General features: G+C 44.0%; 2 protein-coding genes across 3 annotated transcripts; both read left to right on the forward strand.

Moving 5' to 3' along the window:
• The first annotated feature begins 92 nt into the window (after window positions 1-92).
• On the forward strand, window positions 93-11,914 carry LOC310831007 (UPF0764 protein C16orf89 homolog). 2 transcript variants are annotated; one of them, XM_083711006.1, is made up of 8 exons: window positions 93-3,023; window positions 3,937-4,086; window positions 5,499-5,646; window positions 6,229-6,343; window positions 7,583-7,718; window positions 9,112-9,216; window positions 9,947-10,021; window positions 10,599-11,914. In XM_083711006.1, exons 1-8 carry the CDS (start codon window positions 2,852-2,854, stop codon window positions 10,667-10,669), a joined length of 972 nt encoding a protein of 323 aa, XP_083567132.1. In that variant the 5' UTR covers window positions 93-2,851; the 3' UTR covers window positions 10,670-11,914. The 2 variants fall into 2 exon arrangements, with proteins under 2 accessions (XP_083567132.1, XP_083567133.1); XM_083711007.1 differs by lacking the exon at window positions 93-3,023 and adding an exon at window positions 3,626-3,656 and having other exon boundaries at window positions 10,599-11,100.
• A 1,535-nt stretch (window positions 11,915-13,449) lies between these two features.
• Window positions 13,450-21,538, forward strand: LOC310831513 (olfactory receptor 5V1-like; the record flags this gene model as incomplete). Its single annotated transcript, XM_083712125.1, has 4 exons — window positions 13,450-13,591; window positions 16,455-16,579; window positions 16,845-16,929; window positions 20,601-21,538. The coding sequence occupies exons 2-4, from the start codon at window positions 16,532-16,534 to the stop codon at window positions 21,536-21,538; spliced, it is 1,071 nt and encodes a 356-aa protein (XP_083568251.1). The 5' UTR covers window positions 13,450-13,591; window positions 16,455-16,531.
• Between the last annotated feature and the right edge of the window lie 950 nt (window positions 21,539-22,488).

The raw sequence follows: 22,488 nt of genomic DNA on the forward strand, positions 1-22,488 counted from the left end.
CTAGAGGGCACAGGAGAGAAGGCTGGTGACGGATGGATGGTCCAGAAGCTGGCCTACTCCAAGAATGCAGATAACATCCCCAAGGATGCAGATAACATCCCCAAGCCCTATAGGTTGCACACAAGGATGCTGATTTTACCTCCAGAGCTGGTGGACCATTGCTCTAATGGAAAAGTTAACAAAAGATGCCCAAATCCTACACTACCCAAAAAGGAACAGCAACTTTTCAAATGTTTTGCATCCATTTACTGAATACGTTAAGGTAAAAGGACCATGACTGGCAGCCACCCACTTCTCATGGACCGCTATGCAGAACCATTCTTGAATAGTAATGTATTTGTGAAGGACAATTGTTAGGAATTATAACGCTGTTTTTTGAATACTAGCACTCTCTCCTCTCTTCTCACTGCCTTGCTTTCTTTTCTTTAACTCACTTGCTTTGTCTATTGCTTTTTGTGTATTATAAAGTAAAAATAAAAACAATCACCCCACCAAAATGGGAATTGGAATCAGGGGTCACCAGCTGGACTCATCCAAGACTTTGCCACCTGATGGTTCTATTCCCAGTTCAGCTGGATAAATGCTTGCACAGTCACAATTGCTTGAAAAAGGGTGTTTTGTCAAGGCATGAATAAAGAGGGGACGACAACAATGCACCAATTTAACCTTGAAATGTTAATACAACATTTAAAGGGCATATCCCCTTTAATTTTATGCCAAGAACTAGCAGAGCATGGTGATGGCAGGGGAAATCACACTTGCTGAAAACACTCAAATTGCCAATGATCGAGATGGCAACAGAGATAGTTGGGAGACAAGCTCTTCATTGTACTTACAGAAAATCTTTTTTAAAAATTGGTTGATTCTTTAGTGAGGAAGTTGGTAGAGGGGAGAGGGGGTTTTTTTGGCATGACTTCTGCAAGGCAACAGGATAAGACTTACAACTTTGTAAAAGTTTACAACCATGCCATAAAGTCTTTTTAGAACATTTTCCCTTGGTCTTTGGCTGACTGATATCCAATGCCCCTTTAAATGTGTGTTTGTTTTTGTTCATATTTTTATTACATGTTTTGTGTTTTTTACATTGTGATTTTATGTAGTGAACTGCCCTGAGATCTACAGGTATCCAAGATCGTATACAAATTTCTGGTTTTCAGCTTGTGTTTCCAGTTAGGGCATATCCACACTTATCTTTTGATCCACTCTTTCCAGGCACATGTCCACATTTTAAAGCTCCATGTCCAAGTGTTTTTCTTTCTTCCTTTTCTTTTTCTCCCCCCCCCCCCCCCAGATCTTTCCCCATGAAAAGCTGCTCTTTTAACACTCAATCAGAGCAAACATTGATTCGGATTTTCTGCAGGTTGCCATTTCCTCTGAATCAGCTTTAAAGAGTGAGTTTTTGTGGGGAAAGATCCAGGGCAAAAGAAGAAAAAAGGGCACTTAGACACAGAGGTTTAAAGTATGGACTGTGCCTGGAAAGAGCAGTGGAAAGGTTAATGTGGATAAGCCTTTAAACTCTGCAGGAAAACTAGACTGAGAGAAAACAACGAAAGGAGATTCAACTCTGCTCATTAAACTGTAAAACTGGGACCTGGTGCTTTAAGTCCCTGGGGATCTCCCATCTCACAGAGCATGAATCACCACAAAGGAATAGGCAGACAAGACGTTCACCCATTTATCTGTTAGAAATGGCTCCCCTTTATCACATACACAGCCCAACAAGACGACAAGAATCCACCAACAGCATACGAATCAATATGGCTAACCTGATTCAAAAACACCCACCCACCCCACTCACACACGAAAACAAAGTTCACCACAGCCAATCACAAACGGGCAAAAGGCGACCGCACCCTAGGCCAACCCCAATTTCTCTCACCACCAAAGAAACACAAGCGAATAGCAAAGAGAATCTGCACAAACGATGCTGATGCAAAACCCCACACATACATTAAGCAAAATAGAAACATCGCCTCCTGACCCCACCCCCACTCGCCTTTCCTCCCTCCACCTCTCCCCCCCCCGCCCCGTTTCTTCCTAATGTAACCCTAATGCCTCAACAAATGAAACTGACCTATGGAAAATGTAACTTGAAAAAAGAGACATTGCGCATACCTCTGTAAACCAAGAAAACTTTAATAAAAATATTATTTTAAAAAAGTAAAGAAGAGAGCAATAAAAAGAAACATCCACTCTATACACAAACACCTTAGACTGAACTGCGGAACATTTATGGAAGAAGCCTGAAACACTAATTTAAAAAGAGAAATTCTTAAAGAAGAGGAGGTAAACTTGTCAACTGAAGTTGTTCAAGCTGAAAGCTCAGAATGGTTAACTTGGGGTTGGAGAAGATTTGATTTGTCCCCTGAAGAGGATTGGATTCAGGTATCTCTCATGCTGAAATTCTAGAAGAAACAGCCACTGAGAAGAACCAGAATACATGGACTGACTAAAGGATCAAGAGAAAGATGAAATTCATAGCATCATAGAGTTGGAAGGAACAATGAGGGTCATCTAGCCCAACTCCCTGCAATGCAGGAATCTTTTGCCCAACGTGGGGCTTGAACCCACAAACCCGAGATTCTCATGCTGTACCACCTGAGCTACCCTGCACATCCAGGAGAAAGGATGTGTGCAAATGATTCATCAGAAGAACAGCACCTGGACATTCACATACCATGCAAATGTTTCCCGAAGGTGTCCACGGAGTCATAGTGTAGTGCTTTGTCCCTCCCTTTGACAAGTATTTGCACAGATAATATTTTGCTTTGAAAGAGTGGAGCAGGACACTTCCCAGGCACCGCTCAGAAGCAACTGGCACTCCTCAGTGGCAGAGCCCTTCTAGCAAAGCATGCTGTTCCTCCGTTTCCAGCTGTTGATTTTCCTCCTTAACCTGAATTTATCCAGATGTGAGGACAAGAGGAATTCGATCATCTCCTCACTGGAGAAAGCAACTTTGTTCCTGGAAGAGCAATATAATGAACTCAACATAGATGGAGTGCTTGGATATCGTCTGTTGCAAGGTACAGTTCCAGCTACTTTGGAGACATATAGCACAACCCTTAGGCATGTTTACTCAGGAATAATGGCTTATCCACACTCACCTTTCCTCCCCTCTTTCCAGGCATGGTCCGTGCACTTTTGGTGTTTTAGCTCCGGAGCTTTCCCCATGAAAACTCGCTCTTTGAAGCTGAACTGAAGCAATCCCTAGAAAACCTAAAATGACATTTGCTCTGACTGAGCAGGTTTTTGTAGGGAAAGCTCAGGGCCTACAAAATGTGGGCCTTTGTCTGCGAAGAGTAGGGCAAAAGGAAAGTGTGGCTGAGCCCTAAGTCCCATTATGTTCAATGGGGCTCCCTCCCAACTAAGTATGTTTTAGACTAATTCATCCTGTCACACCACCTACCTTCCTTCCTTCCTTCCTTCCTTCCTTCCTTCCTTTCTTTCTTTCTTTCCTCTCACCTTAAAAATTGCCAGCTTCACTCGTCAAGTCTGGGTGTGACTTTATTTTGTACAGTCATTTTCCAGACGTCTTTCTTGGGTGAGGAGTGCTTCCTACCCCTCTGAGCATTAAAAACCAAGCAGCTTTTCCTTCAGGTTCTTCTAGACAGAGGCAAAATTGTCTTTGTTATAACACTGAATGAAGGGGCCAGAAAGTAAAGAAATAAGTGTAGATTTATTTAGGGGGGTGGGGAGGGAGAGAGAGAGAGAGAGAGAACACTAGTGCAGAAATGTGAAGAACTGTGGGCTGTGTCCAATGCTGGTCCTACCCAGAGTAGACCCATTGAAGTAAATAGGCATGACTCACTTAGGTTCACCAATGTCAATAGGTTTACAGTGAATAGAACTTAGTTGGATATAACGGGGGGGGGGGACTTGACCCACCCCAACTCTTTAGAGGTTCAAACATCTTCTTTCCCTTCTCTAAATATCCAGCGTATCTGAATGGAACATTGGAGAAATGGGCCTCGGTGTCTGGATTAGAGTCGGAGCGAGTGCGAGTGCAACGCTTGGATTCAAAGGTGTCAGCTCTGATTGAAAAGGCAAAGCGTGCTCTAGAGAAGAACGAGCCGGATTCTTACAGAGGTAGCATCAAACCTCACCATAGTGGAATGGGGGGTGGGTGGGCTGCAGCTAGAGAGGACGGTAGGCTGGCAGGAATCTGTCTTTAGGGCAAAGACGTTCCCCAAATATCTGCTATCCCCATGTTTCAAGGTGACTTATCACAGGGGTGACAAGGCTCAACCCCAGGGGGGAAATGTCGCCCTCCAGGCCTCTCTTTCTGGCCCCTGGAACTCTCCCCAGGCCACAACCCTCAATGGCCCTGCTTCACCCAGAAATGTTTCTGCCTGGCTGGAATGTGTCCCTGAACTCTGATAACCCCTCATGTTGGACTGGTTGGAGTATCAGGACCAGCCTGTCCCTGAGGTAGACCTCAGGTGGTAAAACGGGATGGGCCGCCCCTGTGGAAGACAGCAAGTGTGTGCAGAAATTAGCCTACAGAACAATGGTAAAATTTGCATGTACTGCCCCACCCACTTTTGCTTCTGGCCCTACCCACCGCTGGCATATGGCCCCCAGGAGGTTGCCAAGAAGGGAATGTGGCCCTTGGGCAGAAAACGATTCCCCACCCTGTCTTATTATTATTATTGATTTTTATTTGCAAATTAAATAAGAAGAAAAGAGAAAGAAGAAGAAAAAGAGAGAAAATAAAATAAAATATGATAAAATTTAATATATAAATTGTACTAATAAAAACATTAAGCCATCATCAGTTCACATTGCAGTTACAGTGATCGTCAGTATATGAATCTTAAATGAAACATATAATGCCAGCCCTTCCTAAGTTCAAATAGGTATTCACACAAAATTGACATGTGTATGAAATATGTTTGAATGTAGTCAGGGCAATGAGGCCCTCAGGCAGCATGTACCTGCCTCTTAGCCATGTAAGGGTTCACAGATTCACTGTTGTCATCCGTTCCTAAGGTAAAAGGTAAAGGTACCCCTGCCCATACTGGCCAGTCGTGTCTGACTCTAGGGTTGTGCACCCATCTCACTTAAGAGGCCGGGGTCCAGTGCTGTCCAGAGACACTTCCGGGTCACGTGGCCAGCGTGACGAAGCTGCTCTGGCGAGCCAGCACCAGCGCAACACATGGAAACGCTGTTTACCTTCCCGCTATAAAGCGGTACCTATTTATCTACTTGCACTTAATTGTGCTGACGAACTGCTAGGTGGGCAGGAGCTGAGACCGAAAGACGGGAGCTCACCCCGCCATGGGGATTCGAACCGCCGACCATGCGATCGGCAAGCCCTAGGCATTGAGGTTTTACCCACAGCACCACCCGCGTTCCTACCCCTGTCCTATTGGGACATAGGAAGCTCCCCTATTCCAAGTCGTAACAATGGTCTCTCTAGCTCAGTATTATTGCCTACAAACTAAGTCATTGCAAAATAATAATTATCTCTTCCCCTTGCTACCCACCCCTCCCTGCAGCATTTCATCAAGCTTTAAGCCCAGGGTTTTGGAAGATTCCCCATCAGTGGTCTCAGAATGACCCTCCTGTTTCTTTCTCCCCAACCAACGGCTCATGTCTGGACTTGGATACAAGCGATTCCTGCATATCCAGCCTGCTAGGATCAGGGTAGGAATTTTGCTTATCTCTCTGTCGTACCTAGTGTTAACATTGTGACTCTAGATCAGGGGTTGGCAAGGTTTACCTCACCTGGGCCGGTTCACTCCCTCGGAGATCGTTCTGTGGGCCAGATCGCGTCTGCACAAACGTGATTTCTAGTGCCACGGAAGTGAGTCCCTGCTCCGCGCTGCGCCGGTTTAGTGCAGTATTGGGGGACTTGCCAAGCAGGCAGTTCGGGGGCGGCTCGTGGGCCGTTTAAATGATCCCCGTGGGCCACTTGTGGCCCATGGGCTGCAGGTTGCCGACCCCTGCTCTAGATTTATATATGTAAATGAAACCATAAATCCTAAAGACGCCACAGTGTCTGTTGACCTTCATTTTAAGAAAACCAAATGCTAGGTAATGGCTGGAACCCCAGGAGTCTCTCGCCACCTAGAGATTGGGGTGCATGCAACAGTATCTTGGTTTAACACCACAGTACTGGTGTGTCTCATGCAGTCCAGGTACCCCTGAAGCATGGGTTGCCTGTTACACAAATCTCTCACCTGTCTGGCTCTTGAAATTGCCTAATGCCATGCTTTTCTACAAAAGGGCTGGTGGCACACCTTGCCTTGTTCCAGATAACTGCAGAAGCATCATGATAAAAACACACTGCTCAGGATATGGCCTGTCCCATCAGCTTTTCTACTTCCTGTTTGCGGAGATGGTAAGGAGTTGGCCATGTGCTTTGCTAACAGGGCAGAAACATTAATGGGGGGCAGGCAGGAGTAGGGAATGGGAATGAGCCTAGCATTACGTTCAGAATATCACCTTTCATCCAGAATCAAGAACCTTGGACGAAAAGTACCATGAATACTACTACTACTACTAGATTAGTACTACTCTAGTGGTGGTGGTGGTAGTAGAGTAATTTATTACCCACCTTTCACTCGCAGGACCCAGGACCAGTGACAATTTAATTCAGAATTAAAAACAGTTAAAACTGGTTAATGTTTGTGAATGACTTCTGAGGCACATTGTACGTAAATGTGTGTGCTTGAACAGATTGGTCAAATATTCATAGAATAAGTTGTACTGTCTGTATTGGATGTGGTTTTAACATTCAGTGTCAATATTTGACAGCATTGATAGTTGACATGCATTGGTTTAGTACTGGGTAGTATTTAATGGTTGACATGTAATGGTATTTAGTACTTGAGAGCAACTGTTAGGTGGAAAGCACATATTTAGGGCTAACTGCATGTTACATTATTGTGTAAATTGCAGTTGGGTTGTGGGTTATGGGGTATTGGGTTTTGGGTTGTTGTTTTTTTAAAAAGAATCCTTGCTAGGAGCGGGGATAGTTTCTTGCAGGACCACAATGCAGCCACTATCTTGGTTGAAATTGCCCTTCCAGTGCTTCAGTTATCAATAGAATATCTAAAGACGTATTATACCACTTTTAACAGTCATGGCTTCCCACAAGGAATCCTGGGATCATACTTTGTTACAGGTCCTGAGACTTCTTAAGAGACCCCCCCTGTTCCCATTCCAGAGTGACAATTCTATGGGAATTGCTAGGGGAAATGACTGGTTGTTAAATCACTCTGGGTATTGTAGCTCTGTGAGGGGAATAGGGGCTTTTACCTATGTAAACAATCACAAAATGCCATCGGGTTGAAAGCACACTCATTTTGAATCTTTTAAGGTTCAAAAGTCTCATTCTAGATTTTCCCACTCAAATGTGTCCTGGCGAAATCTTCAGAGTGTTGAATATTTGTGAATATTTACACTGGTTCTCTCTATGTAGTTTAATGATGATATTGGGAGGAAGAGCAGTGACAGTTTCTCTGATTAGCTGAATACTTCCATTCTTCACCATCCCTTTCTCGACAAGCAAAACTGAGTGCTACAAGATGGTATATGAAAAACAGTCTTTCTTCCCCTGCTTCTTGTTCACATCTAGAAAGGATGCTCGGATCCCCTCTTCCACAATGCGCAATATTACAAGAGTGTGTTCTGTCACTTAATGATGCAAATCAATGTCGAAGCTGAAAAGCAAGCACTCCTAGGGACTGTGGGAGACCTTTTTACGGAAAACAGTAAGTGGCCTTACTGCTGTGTTGTAGTGTCACTGTTCAAGGCAGTGTTTTTCACTCAGGGAACCACTTTACAGTGGTACCTTGGTTCTCAAACTTAATCTGTTCTGGAGGTCCGTTCCAAAACCAAAGCATTCCAAAATCAAGGCATGCTTCCCCATAGAAAGTAATGCAAAATGGATTAATCCGTTCCAGACTTTTAAAAACAACCCCTAAAAAAGCAATTTAACATGAATTTTACTATCTAACGAGATCACTGATCCATAAAATGAAAGCACTAAACAATGTACTGCAGTCACACAATCAATCAGTAGCTGAACTGGGTTCCACACAGTCACAAAAACAAAACAAAAAGAGCCGCAAAAACAAAAATACAAAATAAATAGCATAAAACAGGCAGACCTCAGCGTAACACTCAAAACTGAAGTATGGCACTCAAAACGGAGCACGTTCGGCTTCCGAAAAAAGTTCGCAATCCTAACACTTACTTCCGGGTTTGCAGTGTTTAGGTTCTAAGTTGTTTGAACACCAAGACGTTTGAGAACCAAGGTACTGTTAGGATGCTTGCTCCACGTTTGCAGTCATGGGATTGTTGTCTGTTTTCATTCCGCAGTGTGGGAAGTGATGGAGACAGGATGTTTTGTGCTACTGTGTTCCAGAATGTAGGGCTATTGTCCTTCCTTCCTTCCTTCCTTCCTTCCTTCCTTTGTTGTCTGATGGGAAAGAGGAAGGAGCTAAGTCACAATGCTCCGAGTGTACTATATGTAAATAAAGTAGATTAGCCAAAATGCTGTGCTACTGAGTTCTGTTACATGAACTGCAATACTCTGCAGGATCCCTAAGTGTGCTAATGCCTTTTGGCATCAGTCGCTGTGATGGTCAGGCTGAAGAAAGCTTTTGAAGCTCGTGAAAGATCGACCAGGAGGGAGAGGACATGCCAGTCGGGCATGTGTCTCTGCCAGGGTCCTACACAAAAGTAGGACAATCCTAACAGATACCACTGCATAAAAATGGGACCAAAAAACCCTCAGAACATTTGTGGTATAAAAAGTTAAAGGATTTCAACAACAACAACAACAACGCAGGATAAGCACTGAACGGAAATGAAGCAGTATGTCCACCCCAAAACTTTTGTGGGCATGAATAAGGTTGGAGGCAGGATTGTGTTGGGCCATCCAAATAGTACCATGAGCGCAAAGCATCATAATGTACAATAAGAAGTGCAGGGCCCCATGAAGACATGTGAGGCTACCATCTTTGCTGAAGTTAAGCTGGTCCAAGTCTGCTTGGTGTTTGGGTGAGAGACTGACTGCTGGGTTCCATGATGGATGGAAAGAAGGAAGGATGGGTGGTAGACAGTAGTTGCCATTTAATGTGTTTGCATTCTGCTTCTCAGTTTTGTTTTGTGGCCTGGCTGGATTCTCTGATTTCTATAAACCACGGTGGCTGGACATCATTCTCAACTGGCAAAAAAGGGAAAGAGGATGTTTCTGGATGTTCGGTGAGTGAGCACTGCTGTTTGATTCATCCAGTGCTAGAGTGCAAATTACATAATTTGTGTTTTTAAAAATAAATCTATGGAGAAAATGAATGCTGCAACTTGAGTAGAGTTGCTACAAATCCAATAGGATTAGGCAAATTTCAGGGAAGGGGGTACCATCATGGCCGCTCCCCCAGATGCTCACCATGCACCCCCCAACCGAACTGGGCACCACACCCCTGTGGATGGCGAGCCACACCCCCGCCTGCTCTCCGCTCCCAGTGCCGGAGCATGCAGCTCTGCCACTGGGCGAGTCTAGCTTTGTTCACGCCCTCCGAAAACCTCCCATTTTTTAACTTACTCTGGTTTAAGTCGTACTGGCTGAGGAACTTACTCTGGGGTATCTCTGGCTCAACCGGCGTAAGGTACCCAAGCTGGGAAAGTCCAAGAACTGCCAGATCCAAACTCTCACCTTGGCAGATCTTGGGTTTGGATTGCACTGTTGGTAAAGAATAAGGCTACAATCCTATACCCTCTTACCTTGGAGTAAACCCTATGGAAGAGAACGAGACTTACTTCGGAGCAGATGTGTCTATGTTTACTCTGAAAGTTCCATCATGCTCAGTGGGAAATCCCATTGAGTAACATGCACAGTTTGCCTTGTAAGTTTGTGACTGAATGAGGACCCACATTCTAAAGCACATCCTCTGCCTTCAAGCAAATGACTCTTTTTTTCTCGGTGACCTGTTAGACTCCTCCAGCCCAGTTTCTGAAGACCATCAAAAGGAAGCACAAAGAGTAAAGAGAACGGAGAAGATTCTTGAAGGTAAAGATAATGGCAACTGGTGTGGGTGCATAGATAAAAATTGTCTCCCAACCTATCACACATTTTAAAAATAATGTACCAAGTCACCCATGAGTAGAGCCATCGGATCCATTGATTTCAATGGATATGCTACTCTGAGTATGTCTAATACTTTGTTCAGAGACCTGCATTGGCTACCAATTTGCTACCAGGCAAAGTTCAAGCTGTTACTATTAGTATATGAAGACCATAACAACTTGGGAACAGTTTATCTGTGAGATTGCCTTACCCTGTATGTGTCTGCTTGACGGCTTTGAGCTGCAAAACTGGCACCATTGCAAGTGCCACATAACACTCGTTCCATGTTTGTAAGAAACCTATAAAGCACAGAGCCCATTGTTGAGACTATATAGTTTGTGGGAACCTTCCCAGAATTTGCTAAACTAGAACTCCAAGCATCCTTTGGCCTTGGCCATGCTTCCCGGTGCTGATGGAAGCTGTAGTTAAGCAACAACAGGAGGGCCAAAGGTTCCCCACCCCCAGTTTAAATGACCACCCTCTCTTCCCTTTGATAACCAAAAGTCTCATTTCCTTGCAGGTGAATGTGCTTCTCACAACACCGCCGTGGCCGTAGGAGCGATTGGAGGATTTCTCCACTACGAGTTCTGATGCTTTCATGCTTCTTTCTTCTTATGCAACTGAGCTTAACTTTCTGGCTTTATTATGCAATGCAGAACCTGTCGCTCTTCTCTCTAGGTACATTTTGGGTGCTAATCAACATGACTGTGCTCTCAACATCCCGGTCCACCAGGGAGCTGGAAAAATCATATTCATATTGTGGGGTGCTGTACTGCTCCCTCATTAGGACGGGGAGGAGACTCACCATCTTCTTGAACTGTCTCCCTAGCAGGGGGCAGGGGCAGTGATGTGCTGGCCCAGGATCTTTGGGGTTGAAGACCTCTTGCAATTTCTGTAAGAAATTTCTGTAAGAACACTCACGCTCAGGAAGCAAGGGAGAAACGTGCTAAGAGGAAGGCACGCTTGGCAAATTCACACCGTGATCAACTCCCGCCCGGAAACCAATGTCCCCACTGTGGAAGGATGTACTCAGGTACGAGTGATCGCCAAAGACAACAATTTCTGCAGCAGGGTCTCTGTCTCCATTGTCCTAGAGTCGCCCAATGAGCACGAAAGGGGAGCTGTTTAGCCACCGCATGCTCCAAAGCTAAGCATTTAGGGACACTGAAAACACACGGTGCTGCAGTTTTAAGGGAATGAGTGGTGTACATGTTCTGTTGTGCACAATGGAACACAACTTAAGTCAACTTCTTCAACCCAAGGACCACATACCAGTGATGTGGGTGGGGCCATAGGCAAAAAGTGAGTGCCACAACAGATGTGACTCTAAACTTTTGTACAGTAGGCTGCATTCCATCCACATGAAAGTAAGAGGCTTCTGCACAGAGGGTTGTGTTCTAAATGTCTGGTGCAGATGTGGCCTCAGACAGACAGCTTCATCCATACTTAGCCTAGGCATCACTTACATTTTAATCTCTCTTATCCAATCTAATTAGGCTCCTCACTTGTCTGTCTGGGTCCATTTGCATTGTTCCCTCCTTCGGCACCGTGTGCTTCTCCCAGTCTTCCATATCTTCTGCCTTCTCTATGGTTTTAACCAAATAATTGCCATTTCCATCTGAATGTGCCACCCATGTACTTACTCTATTTTTGCAATAAACTGCATTTTCAAGTACCCTAAGATCTGACTTGTTGTCTCTCCACCTGGATGCTCAGGTTTCTGCCATGGTTGATTACAATTTTTGGTTCAAGACCCCAACAGGCATTGTTCAAGTCTGCATTGCATCTACACTCAAGTTGTAAAAGTGTGTTAATAAACCATATTTATTAAAGACATGACAGCCTCTGCTGTACAGTACTTTGATTCCTAATGGAAACACGAAGAACCCCCTGGAATCTTGCTACCACTCAGTAGATGTTGGGGGTGGTGCAACCTTTGTGATAATATGAAACAAATCCCGCTAAAGTGTGCATGTGTGATTCCCCCCCCCCTCCCAGCTATTTAGAACACAAAGGGAAAATGTATGTTTAGAAGACATAATGTTGCTTTTCTTGACACTAAAACAAAAACAAAGCAAAGTCTCCCGTGTATATAGTTATTTTGGTTTTGAGCTAATCAAAAGCCAGAGGGATGGTTTTGAGTTTGGAATGCACCAGAGACTAGAAAATCAGTCTCAAACGTATCTTAATAAGGAATTCCCCCCTGAAGCATTTTAAAGAAAGCTTGGAGACAATAATAAGGCCCCAGGCACCACATCTGAAAGTTAAACAGGTCCTTTACTAGAAAAAAAACTACAGCTAACTTTTAATGATACCCCACATTATGCTTTACATAGCAGTAGCTGAGGGACAGTTCTTCCGGGAACAGGTTAAAAAGTAAACACTGCAAGAAGTTAAGTTGTTTGCATCTCTTTCGAGCCTGCTGTTCTCCTAGTGTGCATTATCTGGATAAAGATCCAGCAGCTGGATCTGACCCCCGAGGCATTTACATCTGTCCATTATCCAAATTTCAGTCAAGGTATTTCTTAAAGCCATGGATGCTACTAGGGATGTGAGAAGCCATTGTTTTCTGCACCACCCTGTATTTCACATGCATTTCTTTATAATATTTATATCCCACCTTTCCTCCAAAGAGCTCAAGGTGGCGTACATAGTCCTCCCACCCCCACCCCCATTTTATCCTAACATCAACCCTGTGAGGTAGAAATAAATAAATAAAAATAAAAATTGTCCAGTAGCACCTTAGAGACCAACTGTTCTGGGTATAAGCTGGACAATTTTTTATTTTTTAAATTTATTTTGACTGTGTCAGACCAACACGGCTACCTACCTGAGCCTGTGAGGTAGGTTAGGCTGAGAGCGAGCGACTGACCCCAGTATCACCCAGTGAGTTTAATGGCTGAGTGGGGATTTGAAAGCGAGCACTGTTTCCATTCTGCTGCATATCATCTTCCCAAAACGAAAAAAGCCCCCACTGTCCACTGTGGAAAAACCACACACTTAATGTAATTTACATAATTCATTCCACAAATGGCATCATCGTTATGTTATTTCACCCCATTTGTTTCCATGCAAAGGAATCACACTGCAAATAGGGGATGACATAATCAAGAATGTATTTTCTGTGGACTGAAAGCAAATGTGCCAATTGTATTCACTGGATTCCAACACTTGCCCAGGGTTCGGTTCCCTTGGAATGAGGCTCAGCAGAGACAGTGGTGTCTTTAGGATATGCAGGCATATATACAAACTGTGCAGCAAGGAACACCTCTCCCAACTGCTCCCCAAAGCTTCACCTCACCTCATGGATGGGCCAGCCCTGGCCTACATCCACATGAACCTACCAGTGTGACAGTGTGTCTTACTGTACAGAGGACAACCCTCTCCATCTGATGGGTTCTCTCTTTGAAGGGCTGCCTGGCCCAAGAACAGTTTAAAGATAAATAATCCCAAGGAAGGAGAGAAAAAGGGGCCTCAAAGTTGCCCACACCCAGTGAGCATCAGCAGAGCAAAGTGAGGAGGCACACTGTGGGGTCTCAGGAAAAGCCACAGAGGCCTTGTCCTGTTTTTTGGTTAGCCTAACCAACACCATTTTGCTTCTGTAAAAAAACCTGCCTGCTTTAGAATTTAGGAGGGTGAGCCACAAATATGTGAAGACCAGATAAAGTTACTAAGTAAGAGGCACGTAAGAGACTTAACATGGAGGCCAATTGGCCTAAATATGGGGAAATAATTGAAAAAAATGGAGACAATTGGAGGTTGCAGAGCTTGGAAAAGCTAAAAAACAAGGTGCGAGATTGGTTGCACTATGCACAAATTCAAGAGGTTTTTAAAGTGGACAAGAAGGTTGGATTCCAGGTGGAAAAATCGAAACTAGAGACAGAACTGTTAGAGCCAAAAAATAAACTACTTTCGAGAATGTATAACTTGCTGCTTAAATGGAATACTCAGGATGAGACAGTCAAATCCGCCATGATAAAATGGGCGCAGGATTTGGGGCATAACATTATGTTTGAAGACTGGGAAAGGTTATGGAACACCGGAATGAAATTTATGGCATGTAGTGCCTTGAAGGAAAACATTATGAAAATGATATACCGGTGGTACATGACCCCAGTCAAGCTTGCTAAGATATATCACCTGTCTGATAATAAATGTTGGAAATGTAAAGAGGCGGAAGGGACATTCTTTCACCTCTGGTGGACCTGCCCAAAAGTGAAGGCCTTTTGGGAGATGATTCATAATGAACTAAAAAAGGTACTTAGATTTACCTTACCTAAGAAACCGGAGGCCTTTCTCCTGGGCATGGTGGACCAGAGAGTGTTTAAGAAAGATAGAACTTTTTTTATGTACGCCACTACAGCAGCAAGGATCCTGATTGCAAAGCATTGGAAGACACAAGATCTACCCACACTGGAGGAATGGCACACGCAGTTGATGGACTATATGGAACTGGCCGAAATGACTGGCAGAATCCGAGACTTGGGAGAAGAAACAATAGAGGAGGACTGGAAAAAATTTAAGGACTATTTGAAAAAACATTATAAGCTGTATGAATGTTAAAAAATGCACCTTTTAGGAAATTCTAGCTTCAGCAATGATAAACTAAAGAAACGGTAATTAAGGCACAAGAAGTCAGAGGTAGAATAATGAAACAACTTTATTGTGTTTAAATGAAAATGTACATGATTTGGGTTATAACACACTTGAAATTAGGTAACATGATAAAATGAAGGATACAATAAGTATTGAAACAAGTTAACAAATTGCTGATGTTCTGTATTACAGAGAATGCAGGGTTGGGAGGATGCGGGGAAGTCCAGCAGATTTGGAAAAAAGAACATGAAAATTTGTAACCTTTCTATTTTATTCTTATAATCTGTTCTCTATTCTTTTTTTCTGCACTTTATAAACTTAATAAAAAATATTATTAAAAAAAAAAAAAGATAAAGTTACTAAGTGATTTTCAGGAAGACCTTCCTCTGCCAGGCAACTCTCCCCTTCAAGACCAGGGTGTTTTGATCAGCGCAATGAACTTTGATAGGGGGAAAGGGAGGGGGGTGCCTATAAAAAGTATGAACAAAGGCTATTTGGAGAGGCTTCACCATCACACTGGTGAGTGTGGCTCGCCTGCTCTGTTTTACTCAGCTGAATAAACAAGTGATTATGGGAATCTCCTCTGTCTATATCATTTATTGGCTTTTCAGAGACAGCTTGGGCCCGATTAGCGGACCCCAGCAACACAAGTCACCTGCTCACCATCTTCCCCACTAGGGTGAGATGCATTGTGTCTCCGTTTAGATTGTGCAAATATGTGCTGTTTGGTTCTCTAGTGACACTTCTGTGACCACCCTAGTGTCAGTCACAGACCCTCCAAGTGTCCCTATTTTCCAGGGACAGACCTGGATTTACAGACACCGTCACGGTTTCTGATTTGATCCCAAGAATGTCATGCTTTTCCTTAGGATATCCCCGTTTCATCAGATAAATGTTGGTGGGTACATCACAAACAGGGTTCTTTAGGATAGACCCCTAGAAATGCTTGAGGAAGGAGCCTGGCTCGGTGGCAGAGCATGTGCTCTGCATGCAGAAGGTCCCAAGATCAAGTCTCAGCATCTCCAAATGCAGCTTGGAGAGGCCCTTGCCTTAAAGCTTGGACAGCCATTGTCAATGTAGACCAGGGGTAAGGTAAAGGTAAAGGGACCCCTGGCCATTAGGTCCAATCGTGGCCGACTTTGGGGTTGCAGCGCTCATCTCGCTTTATTGGCTGAGGGAGCCGGCGTACATCTTCCAGGTCATGTGGCCAGCATGACTAAGCCGCTTCTGGCAAACCAGAGCAGCGCACGGAAATGCCGTTTACCTTCCCACCGGAGCGGTACCTATTTATTTACTTGCGCTGGTGTGCTTTCAAATTGCTAGGTTGGCAGGAGCAGGAACTGAGCAGCGAGAGCTCACCCCGTCGTGAGAATTCGAACCGCCGACCTTCTGATCGGCAAGTCCTAGGCTCTGTGGTTTAACCCACAGCACCACCTGCGTCCCAGACCAGGGGTAGTCAACCTTTTTATACCTACCGCCCACTAATGCATCTTTCTTGATGGCAAGATTTCCTTACTGCCTACCAGTGCTCGATGGAAGGAGGTTTCAGTTTGTGCTGTAGAACCCCCTACTGCCCACCTAGAATCCTGAAATGCCCACTAGTGGGTGGAATGGACCAGGTTGACAACCCCTGATGTAGACGATATTAAGCTAGATTTTTCTTACCTGGTTGGCCACGGTGAGGACAGGATGCTGTCCTAGATGGGCCACTGTCCTGATCCAGCAGACTCTTCATATTTTCTTATGTTAATTATTCCCTTTTCATTATCCGTGACAACAGAACCCCCACGGTGTGGATTGCTGGATCTGAGAGCCTTCGGTGAATACATATCCTCAGAGGCACAGAAGCATTTTAAAATGCCAACCCAAGTAAGCACATTTCTACAGACCTTGGCTCCCAGCAAGGTAAGCACCTCTTCTCCCCCCACCCCTTGTTAAAATCAGGGTTAGATGTTTTTCTAGCTAACCCAGCTCTGATGGTTCAGAAAGGAAGACTTCGCATTAATACAAATGTGGAAAGATTCTGGGGGAAAAGACAAGGGCTGGTACTCAATAGTGAGGGAACATCATCACCGATTGTAGCTGTCCTGCATTATAAAAACACTAATTTTTTTCCAACAAATTCTCAAATGCTCTGCAGCACCTCTATTTTCTTCTTTCATGCCCACAGGTCTTTGAGGGAATCCCTTTGTTTCACAATTCTGTTCCAGTGAGGCAGCCTTCTGCAGCAGCCATCATGGCTCCTGGCTTCAATGGTAGGTGTTTAGATGGTATAAGTGGAAGCTGTAATGAGGAACAAAGGGAGGAATTAGGTTCAGTTTGCACGTAGTTCATAATATGTACAAAAATGCATAGACTAGGCTAAAATGTGCATTAAAATGCATGCATTAGTGCAAATAACACACCCAAATGCATTTGGGGGAAATTTGCTTTGCAGAGATGTCCACATATGAGGCAAAATTGCACATGAAAATGTGAATATTGGAAAAGAAAAGAAATTTATATACAACTTAGTTTAGAAAAACTTAAAGCATTTTACAAAAAAATAAAACAAGGAAATCATCAATAAAGAGAGAGAGAAACAGAAAAAACAGCTGTTTAAAACATTTTTAAAAATTAAAATCAAGGATAAGCTAAAGCCCATGAGCCCATGTCAACATTCTACAATGAATGAATAGGCTGGCCTAAAGAAAAATGTTTTAGCAGGTGTTGAAAAGAGTACAGTGAAGGCACCTGCCGGATGTCAACAAAGTTCCAAAGTATGAGTGCTGCCACACCAAAAGATTGATCTCTTACAAATGCACCTGGGCCAGTTCTGCACTGTTGAAATATGGAGAGCTGGTCTTAAGAGTGGGGAAATTAGAAATTGGTGAAACTGAAATTGACAGATTTGCCCATCCGCACCAGGAACAATGTCTCAGTATAAAAGAGGCTGCTAGTTTGATATGAACAGCTATGCAAGAGGTGCCCTTAATAGGTCCTGTAGAGAAGGAGGAGAAGGAGGAGAATGGGGAAGAAGAGGCAGAGGACTTATGGCCTTCCTGTGAGCGAGCCCTTAAAGTAAAATGCATGGCGTCACAAATCAGCAAAACACCGCTCAGAGACCAACTGAAGGCAGAAACAGCATTTAAAACGAAGGGTTCCATTTGCTGCAGCTCTTTCCTCAACATTCTTCATTTGGATCCAGAACCGTTGAAGTAACATTGCTAGATTTTCGGTTGATAGATTTTTACTTGTACAGTGGTACCTCAGGTTAAATACTTAATTCGTTCCAGAGGTCCGTTCTTAACCTGAAACTGTTCTTAACCTGAAGCACCACTTTAGCTAATGAGGCCTCCTGCTGCGCCACCGCAGCACGATTTCTGTTCTCATCCTGAAGCAAAGTTCTTAACCTGAAGCACTATTTCTGGGTTAGCAGAGTCTGTAACCTGAAGTGTATGTAACCTGAAGTGTATGTAACCCGAGGTACCACTGTATGCCTCTGTTATTTTTGCCACATACTTTCCATAAGCCACCTTGAGCTCCTTTCAACTGAAAGGCGGGGTATGCATCCTCAAGACAGACAGACAGACAGAGAGACAGAGAAAGAGAGAGAGGGAAGGAAGGAGGAAGGGAGAGAGATAGAGATAGAGAGAGAGAGAGAGAGAGAGAGAGAGAGAGAGAGAGAGAGAGAGAGAGATTTTCAAGTTAGATTTGGTTTTAGTCTCCTTGTCTTAGGCTGCAAGCATTTCTTATGCTCCTTTTGAATCTGTGTCTAGGGGTGTCTAGGGGGCTGTTGGGACCAGGAATTGTTGAGAGTGAGGGACTGCATGTTTGTGTGTGTGTAAATGTAGGTGTAGTTTGTTTGGTGTGTGAATGTGTGTGGCATCCTTGTGGCAAGGAGGGAGTGGAACCCTGTTTTATGGATTTCAATGCTGTTATTGCTTTATATATTCCATCACTTAATTTTGTTGTTCTGTTTCCCTTGCAAGCTGCTTTGCAATATTTTCTGGTGAACCCCCAGCCCACTTTCTTGCTCCATACGGCATTTTAAGGTATCATTGGGGTTTTATGATAAATTTTCATTGTTTTCTTGTCTCGTTTTCTTTAAGTCCGCTGCTTAGAAATGTGAATAATTAAATGGTGTATAAATATCTTAAATAAATTTTATATAGCATAAGAGCCACAATGGCTTAGAAGTATTTAAACCTGAGCATTCTGCTATTAGAAATCCTCAATCTTCATTCATTTCCTCCTTTTCCACAATGCTTTCTAGAATTTCCCTAGATAAAGTTGGTGGTGTTAACAAAAGTTGGCTGCTGAGTAGGTCTTACTAGTTCAGCCTGCCTATGATCTGAAAAACCAGAAAATCAGGTTTGCGCCATTTCCCAAGAAAACTTTTTATTTGCTTATGTCCCCATATAGCGTCACACTGCATATCATATATACATGGTTCATGAAAAGGAGACAAAATAGTGATTTGATTGAAATGACCTACCAGAAGCAATGAGTAGATGAATGTTGCAGATAAATGGATGGATTTCATAGTTTACTGGAATGTGTGTTGTGACCACAGACAGCTAAATAGAAGTCTGTTTCTGTAAATCTTTTTTTGCTGGATTTCTTCAAAACTACCACCCTTCCCACACACGTTGCCCTTTTTACTCTATTAATAGGTCTTGCTTATTATTATTTTTTGTAACTTTTGTGAAAAAGATATAATGAATAGGTAAAAATGAAGTAATTCTCTCTCCATATCTTGGAGGGTGATGATGATAATGGCATGTATGGGGGGGCAGACAAGAGGGCATAAATTATCCAACATATGTGCCAGGTTCTGTGGGTTAAACCGATCAGAAGGTCGGCGGTTCGAATCCCCGTGACAGGGTGAGCTCCCGTTGCTCAGTCCCTGCTCCTGCCAACCTAGCAGTTCAAAAGCACATCAAAGTGCAAGTAGATAAATAGGTACCTCTGTGGCGGGAAGGTAAACGGTGTTTCCGTGCGCTGCTCTGGTTCGCCAGAAGCGGCTTAATCATGCTGGCCACATGACCCGGAAGCTGTACGCCGGCTCCCTCGGCCAATAAAGCGAGATGAGCGCCACAACCCCAGAGTTGGTCACAACTGGACCTAATGGTCAGGGGTTCCTTTACCTTTACCTTATGTGCCAGGCAGACTGCAGTCAAGAACCACTGATGGATTATTTTTAAGGGGTTTCCATTGAAATTTTTGGAGACGGATCTAAATGTGGGAGTAGCAAGCCATAGCTTTTCCCACTGCGCATTATCCAATACACTCCCAATATCAATCTCCCAAAGAGACTTCAAAGAAGGGAGGAGAAAAAAACTGAAAGTCAAGCATGTATGCAAAAGACAATGGACATTCTGCACATTCTGGATCTAACCAAAGCCTAAAATGAACTCAATTTCTCTTAATGCAATCATTGTGCATGGATTTATACTGGACTGTCCACACATCATTCCATTTTCTTCATTGCTCTGTGATGCTTCCCAATATTACTGCATTATTGCTGCCCAGAGGAGCTCCCTTGCACTACGGTACAACAAAAGCCGAACAAAAATAAGCAAGAATGTTTGCGGTATAAAGAGTTATGGGATTTTGGCAGGAAGTTGCAGAACAGGCACAAATTGAAGACGAAAGAGCATGTCTGCCCCAAAACTTTTGCAGGCTCGAACAACACTGAATGTGGGATCTTGTATAATAGTCCTGATAGCATCATGAGCACAAATAATTGCAAGCAAAATAAAAAGGACTTCAGGAGGGGTCATGTGTGCACAGAGTTATAATGCTCGCCCCCATTTCTCCCCCCCCCTCAAGATTTTAACTTATGGGGATGAGAACACCTAAATAAGGCTTAGGTTAGTGACCATCACCACATCACATGACTTCCAAAGCTTCATTCATACTCTTTCTTCTTTCCAATGTGTAGGAAACCTGCAAAACCAAACCTCCATCCATGAATTCATCCTCCTGGGATTCTCAAACCATCCCGAATTGCAAATATTTTTCTTCTTGGCCTTCTCCATCGTTTACACGGTGACCTTGATGGGGAATCTCCTCATCATTCTGGTTGTCATGGCCAACAGCCGTCTCCACACACCCATGTACTTCCTCCTCGGCCACCTGTCCTTCATTGATCTTTGCTACATGACCGCCACCGTCCCCCAAATGCTGGCAAACTTCCTCCGAGAGTCCAAGACCATCTCCTACGCTGGATGCATGGTCCAAATCTTCTCCCTCATTTCTTGTGTTGGGTCAGAGTGCATCCTCCTAGCGGCCATGGCTTATGACCGATACGTAGCCATTTGTCACCCGCTGCTCTACACGGTCATCATGAATAGGAAAGTCTGCTTCCAAATGGTGGCTGGGTCGTGGACAGGGGGCTTCCTGAACTCCCTTGTACACACTCTCTTGACATCCACCCTGTCGTTCTGTGGGCCGAGGGAGATCCGCCATTTTATGTGTGACGTCCCCCCGCTTTTGGAGTTGTCCTGCACGGATACAGCCCTGAATAATATTGTGCTCCACACAGCCAGCATGTTCATTGGGGTTAGCCCTTGCTTCTTCATCATCATCTCCTACGTCTTCATCGCTTTAGCCATCCTCCAGATCCGTTCCACAGAGGGCAGGAGGAAGGCTTTCTCTACATGCACGTCTCATCTTGCAGTGGTCATTATGTTCTTTGGGACTGCTCTCTTTAATTACAACCGGCCCAGTGCAGGCTATTCCTTAGATGTGGACACACTGGTCTCAGCCCTGTATTGCATTGTAACCCCCATGCTAAACCCCATTATATACAGCCTACGGAACCAGGAAGTGAAGCTGGCAGTGAAAAGACTGGCAAGCGCAAAGCGGAACGTCTTCTAAATCAAAGGTGGGCAGATACCAGGCTTACTAGATCTACTATTTTTGTTATTTGCTAGAACCCTGAAGTTCCTGATTCAGAAAGCGGAAAGACCCATCCACAGAGGAGGCTGCCTGGTGTCTCTCTGAATGAGCCCCTGCTCCCTTGGCTTTTCTCCTTCCAACCACAAGGCATACTTAGAATCAATAACTCATGTAGAAACACTGGGGTTTCCTGTGAGAAGATACTTTCCCATTTAGCTACTATTATTGTGGATATAGCAGGACACTTTAAAAGACAAATAAGTAACTAGGAATAAGCCTCATTGAACTTGGAGTGGCTTTATCTCTGAGTAAACATGTACCGGTATGCTTGTGCTGTTAAGAGTAGATTTTTTTGAAGAACACTTAAAATTTCTTCCCTGTTCTGCTCGCTATCATAATGACAAGCAGTGCCCCCCCCCCGATCACTTAAGCCAAAGTCTCCTGAAAAATCCACTCTGAGCAAGAGGAATTCTCCTGAAAAATCCACTCTGAGCAAGAGGAATTCTGCCACACAGTTGGTGGCAGCGGTTGTTGATATGCCCCACTTCGAATTGTTCCTGAACCAAGCTCTCATTCATTAAATGGAGGCTGTCCATCTATAAAGCAAATTTCCACCCCACTCAGAAAACAAAACAAAACCCTAGCGAATGCAAAACATCGATCTAGAGATGTGGTTGTCCCAGCCTGTCTACAACCCTTAGGTGCACTGACTTAAGAACAAAAGAAGAGAGTCCTAGATCTGGTCCAGCATCCTGTACACACAGTGGCCAACCAGATGCCAAGAGAAAGCCCAAAAGTGGGGCAGGAGCACAACAACACTCTCCCCTCCTGTGGTTTCCAGCAACTGGGTCTTTTTCTTCTGACCAGGAGGCAGAGCATAGCCATATTGGCTAATGCTCATTGATAGTCTTGTCCTCCATGAATGTGTC

This window comes from Podarcis gaigeae (genome assembly GCF_964106915.1).
Source record: "Podarcis gaigeae genome assembly, chromosome: 14".
Taxonomy (NCBI): domain Eukaryota; kingdom Metazoa; phylum Chordata; class Lepidosauria; order Squamata; family Lacertidae; genus Podarcis; species Podarcis gaigeae.

Excerpts from the sequence above, each read along its gene's own strand:
- LOC310831007 (XM_083711006.1), top strand. The coding sequence starts at position 2,852 with ATGCTGTTCCTCCGTTTCCAGCTGTTGATTTTCCTCCTTAACCTGAAT. Across the intron at positions 3,024-3,936 it reads TGGATATCGTCTGTTGCAAG|CGTATCTGAATGGAACATTG; the intron begins GTACAGTTCCAG and ends CTAAATATCCAG. Across the intron at positions 6,344-7,582 it reads ACTTCCTGTTTGCGGAGATG|AAAGGATGCTCGGATCCCCT; the intron begins GTAAGGAGTTGG and ends GTTCACATCTAG.